This window comes from Stegastes partitus, unplaced genomic scaffold (assembly GCF_000690725.1).
Source record: "Stegastes partitus isolate 25-593 unplaced genomic scaffold, Stegastes_partitus-1.0.2 Scaffold626, whole genome shotgun sequence".
NCBI classification, from domain to species: domain Eukaryota; kingdom Metazoa; phylum Chordata; class Actinopteri; family Pomacentridae; genus Stegastes; species Stegastes partitus.
The window spans coordinates 318,806-323,687 of NW_007578357.1; the positions used below are offsets into that span (position 1 = coordinate 318,806).

At 44.7% G+C, this 4,882-nt stretch overlaps 2 protein-coding genes across 2 annotated transcripts in view; both read left to right on the top strand.

Annotated features, from left to right (window-relative positions):
* Positions 1-4,882, top strand: part of ei24 (EI24 autophagy associated transmembrane protein) — a 9,402-nt gene that overhangs the window by 2,258 nt on the left and 2,262 nt on the right. The window contains exons 3-9 of the mRNA XM_008289627.1: positions 427-572; positions 1,051-1,111; positions 1,250-1,316; positions 1,405-1,529; positions 2,511-2,630; positions 3,551-3,662; positions 3,755-3,866. Coding sequence (XP_008287849.1) covers positions 427-572; positions 1,051-1,111; positions 1,250-1,316; positions 1,405-1,529; positions 2,511-2,630; positions 3,551-3,662; positions 3,755-3,866 — 743 coding nt within the window. The remainder of the gene's footprint in view (positions 1-426; positions 573-1,050; positions 1,112-1,249; positions 1,317-1,404; positions 1,530-2,510; positions 2,631-3,550; positions 3,663-3,754; positions 3,867-4,882) is intronic.
* Positions 1-4,882, top strand: part of stt3a (STT3 oligosaccharyltransferase complex catalytic subunit A) — a 19,185-nt gene that overhangs the window by 2,145 nt on the left and 12,158 nt on the right. The gene's annotated exons all lie outside the window — the stretch shown is intronic.

Genomic DNA, 4,882 nt, shown 5'->3' on the forward strand with positions numbered 1-4,882 from the left:
GTGATGTATGAAGGTCAAACTGGGTCAGACAAATCCTCTACAGACAAAGTAGTGCTGGTGTACTGTTGTCCAGGATAAATGAAAATGGCTAAACCTCATTTTCTGTTTATTACCTTTATCATTGTGTACCATCGGCTTGAAGGTGACCTGGCTGTGCTCCAGAACAGTCCAAAGATAATGTTTGTCTTGTGTTGCAATATTTTCAGACTCCTCTTTTGCTACACCCCCTCAATAGTGTTGCTGTTACCTGAATTCAGGGTTACTTCAGTGTGTAATAGCCATTGATTAATATTAGGTCAGCAATCAGCTTGATGAATAACTGGGTAATTGCCCAGCAAACACTTGCTGAGACATTTTAATGCTCCGTTACAGATGTGATGTTTGCAAGTTAGAAACAAACATCTCATGTGTCCTCTCTCTCTCCAGGGGATCAAGGACTCCATATTGGGGATTGGAACAATCTCCAAGCTGGATGCCCGCATCCAGCAGAAAAGGGAAGAGCAGCGGAGGCGACGGGCCAGTGGGGCCCTGGCACAGAGACGGGCACAGAGTGAGGAGCGCAAACCGGACAAGTAGGCCAAAATAGACACTGTGTATTTTGGTCGCAGTGCTGCTAATTGTGTTACTGAACCAGAGTCAGATGTGCACAGGGATACTTTAAATGTGTTTAAAAAGAGAAGCAGAGAATCCTGAAAACATTCTATCACTTGGTCTTATCCAAATACATGCTGAGGTTAACTGGGGATGTATGTGTGAGAGGTGAGTGTGTTGGTGGTCTGGTTCTGTGTTGGCCCTGTGATGATGAAGCCTGCGTATTTTACAGCGTGCTATTTTATAGGAGCGCTCATGGATCTTTGCAGAGCTTTATTTGAAAGTAGCTGTCAAGGGTTACCGTGACCTCTGTGAATAAACATGGCTTTACATCCCTTCAGCCTACAAACAGCATCCATGAGTTTGTCTGACTCTGGTTAAGTAAGAAAAGTAGAATTAAAGTGAAACCAGTGATATTTAACAGGGATGCTCATTGTCTTTCTTTCTGTTCTGTTCCAGTGAACCCAAAGTAGCCAGCAGGATTTTTCAGTGCTGTGCCTGGAATGGAGGAGTGTTCTGGGTAAGCTGTTAACCAGCTGTAATGGTGAAGTGTGAAGTCTTTCATCCATTACTGTAGGTTCTTATTTTCCACTAAAACACCAGCCACTTGTGTCCCTCACCTGAAGAGTAACCGTAACATTTTGTTTTGTCTCTTTAGCTCAGTCTGTTTCTCTTCTACCGGGTGTTTATCCCACTGCTACAGACTCTCACGGCAAAAATCATCGGTACGTATGACTGCTGGTGAATCTGGAGCAGGTTGTCGGCCGTGTGGTGGGAAGCAGCAGTCTGTTAACGAAGCTGTGTTTGCTCCAGGTGACCCCTCCCTCCACGGCAGCGTGTGGTCCTGGTTAGAGTTCATCCTGACCTCTGTCTTCAGCGCTCTCTGGGTTCTCCCTCTGTTCGTCCTCAGCAAGATAGTCAACGCCATCTGGTTCCAGGTGAGGCCCTGCTTTGATCACGTCACAGCGCAGTCCGACGTGCAGCAGTTCTGATCTCAGTACTGAAAAAAATAGGAAAATAGATTCTGTTTATGATATTGCCATATGATGTTATCTTGTACATTCTGTCTCACCAACTCAGTTTCTAATTTAGTGCTGATTTTTCTAAGATGAGATCTCTCTCTGAACCTATAGCAGCGTGCCAACTGCTTGTTTAGCTGTGGGTGTGTTTAGAAATTCAGTCTGAAATGCTCAGAGCGTTATGAGCTTCAGGAGCACTCAGAGCAGAGCTGTGGGAGAAGAAGTAAAACTATTAATACTCAACAGCAAAAATACTGTTAAAGAAAATGTTTTTCTAATTAATGCTGTTCTTGTTCTGTTTTCTCAAAAAACCAAACAAACAAACGAACCATTAAGAGTATTGTTTAAGTACCTGGTCAATAAACAGTACTGGTTTAAATCTCAACAATACCCAACCGTAGTAACAATACAGTCCAGTTAATATCACAGTGGACTGTAGAATAAGCTGCTGACACACATAAAGCCAGCTCTGCCCTTCCCGTACTTCATAAAGGAGTCCACTCTTCCTGTGCAATGTCTCAAAAATGCTTCATTAAAAAAAACACCAAAAATGTGAAGGTGCACTGAGGATACAGAGAAACTGAACAGTATCACCGGGTTTCTGAGAAATGAAGATATGAAGCAATTAGATGTCACTGCAGAGTTTTTGTTATGAAGCAGCTGCAGGCACACTTCTCATTCCTGTTGTGTTTAAGAGGAAGAGGACATAAAAGTTTCTGAATGTCTTCATTACACATTTTCTGTTGGTGTTTAATATCAGACTTAATCTCCTGTCGTCTCCTTTTTCCATCACAAGCAAAAGCCTGTTGTGTTCCAGACGCTGATGTTTGTGATGCTTCTATACACTGCGTGGTACTTTGGCTGCAGGGACACAGACGTCGGTGTTGTTCTCTCTTGCAGGATATAGCTGACCTAGCATTCGAAGTGTCTGGCTGTAAAGCTCAGCCGTTCCCCAGCGTTAGTAAGATCATCGCAGACATGCTCTTCAACCTCCTCCTCCAGGCACTCTTCCTCATTCAGGTACATAACTTCACACTGCCTTTCTTTGTTTCCAAAGCTGCATCAGTGTCTGTGTTTTTTTTGTTTTGTTGTTTATCGATGTTACAAAATCCCACTGCAGTCCGTACAGCTAGAACTCATGTAGCTGCTTCTCTTCACCACAGCAGATGTTTGAGTTGAACAGTAACTGTGAAGCTGTGCTATGGTCTCTCACTCGAAGCTCAGAAGCAACGAAATGTTTGTAAATGATATCAGTTTTCTGATGGACTCATAAACAGTTCAATTTGAGGTTTGTTGTTCCTCCCCCTCGTTATGTGAGTCGTTAATGCTCGCTCCCCCTGACACAGTGGGGTTCGTTAGGGTCTTTGTGGCTAGGTGTGGATGTGATTTCATCTTCCTGGGGAGAGATCTTAGGACTGAATTGTAAACAGGTGAGAGGTGATGCCTCAGACCTCCACCTCTGTTGAGGGATGGTCTTTTCAGTTAGATGGCTTCTTTTACCCCTCTCTCAAAGCGTCTGTCCTCCCTGACCCTAACGAACTCCATTGTGGCAGGGGGAGCACTAACGACACACATAACGAGAGGGAGGAGCAACAAACCCCCAATTGAGCTGAAACTCAGGTGTTAACGGCTCCTTAAGGATATCTGGAACTCCCAACTAGTCAGTCAGAGCTGATGAAGCCTCTTGGATGAAGGTGGAACGTCTTCAAGAAACTCAAGCAAATCCAGTTGCTACAGTTAATCTACGAGAAGTTTTTTCTGAAACGATTTCAGTGAAAGGGCTGTTGTTAGTTGTTCTGAGGACTTGATCAGAATTCATCTGCATGGAAATAACATGACATCATCGCCCTTTAATCTAAAGCGAATCCCATTGAACTGGGCCAACCGGTCTCAGTGCATTCTTGCTGAACCCAACTGTGTGTATTTGTGTGGTCCTCCAGGGTATGATCGTTAGCCTCTTCCCCATCGACGCCATTGGACAGATGGTCAGCCTCCTCCACATGTCTCTGCTCTACTCCCTGTACTGCTTCGAGTATCGCTGGTTCAACCACGGTGAGACGTCGTTTCCATCGCAGACAGCGAGTCAAAGTCGACTGAATGTGAAACTCGTGCAAAAAGATGTGACTTTTTTATTTCTGTTTCAGGCATCGAGATGCACCAACGGCTGTCCAACATCGAGAGGAACTGGCCATATTACTTCGGCTTCGGTTTACCCATGGCTCTGCTGACCGCCCTGCCCTCCTCGTACATCATCAGGTTGAAACGGCACACTCCTGACATAGCAAAAACATAACCAGCAGCACAAATAATACTGAAGATAAGCATTAGATGCAGCACTTGGTTGTTTTCTTTTATTATTTCAAGTATGATTCTTTTTGTATGTAAGGTCCATTTTCCAGTTGCTCTGCAGATGGTTTTTACACGGTGATCATGTTACAGTACGTCATGACCGATGGTACTTTTTCAGCTCCAGTCAACTCCAATGTGTTGTCAACATGATGTTGACATTACGCGATACAGACGCACCAGAGCATGATTTAGGTGCACCCACATTTTTCACATGTAATGCATTTCACAGAGCACCTCTTTCCTCAGTTTCCTGCACACACTGTGATCACATAAATGAATGTAAACAGGAAAAAATGTGCAGGTAAATGTTCACAAGGATGATCTGGGACTTACTGTTAGTCTGAGGTGGCTCTTCTTTGGTTACATTATAGGAACATTTTATTATCATTTCTGACTCTTCACTGCTTCGTCTTGCTGTTCTGCTTCAACAGAACTCTGCAAGGAGGCGAGCTGCACTGCCGACCACAGCACTGGGTCACTTTCTTTTCAGTTTGAAATGGTCTGACAGCAAATGCGCCGTCCCCAGCTGTGCTATAGCTGCACTCTGCCATAAATGCGACGCATAACATCGGCCCTTTTATCATATCTCAGTGCTTCTCACGGCTTATCTGTGGTGCTGGGAGAGTCTGAACCAGGTTGCTGTTTTTAAGCTGCTACTTACAGATGCTACGTAAACATCTCACAGGCAAACTGTTGGTAGAAGCTACAATTTCCCAAGGCGCCCCAAACGCCTCACACGCACCAGCACACACGTCAGTGTACTGACGGTGAACAAATGTCTCGCATGCATCGTTGAGCACAACTAGACAGCTGCACACAGAGAGTCCTCGACTGCAGTGCAGCAGCTCAGACAGATGTGAGAAAAGTTAGATTCAGTGTTCTAGTCCCACGTCTGACCCAGTGATTTAATGAACCTGGGCTGC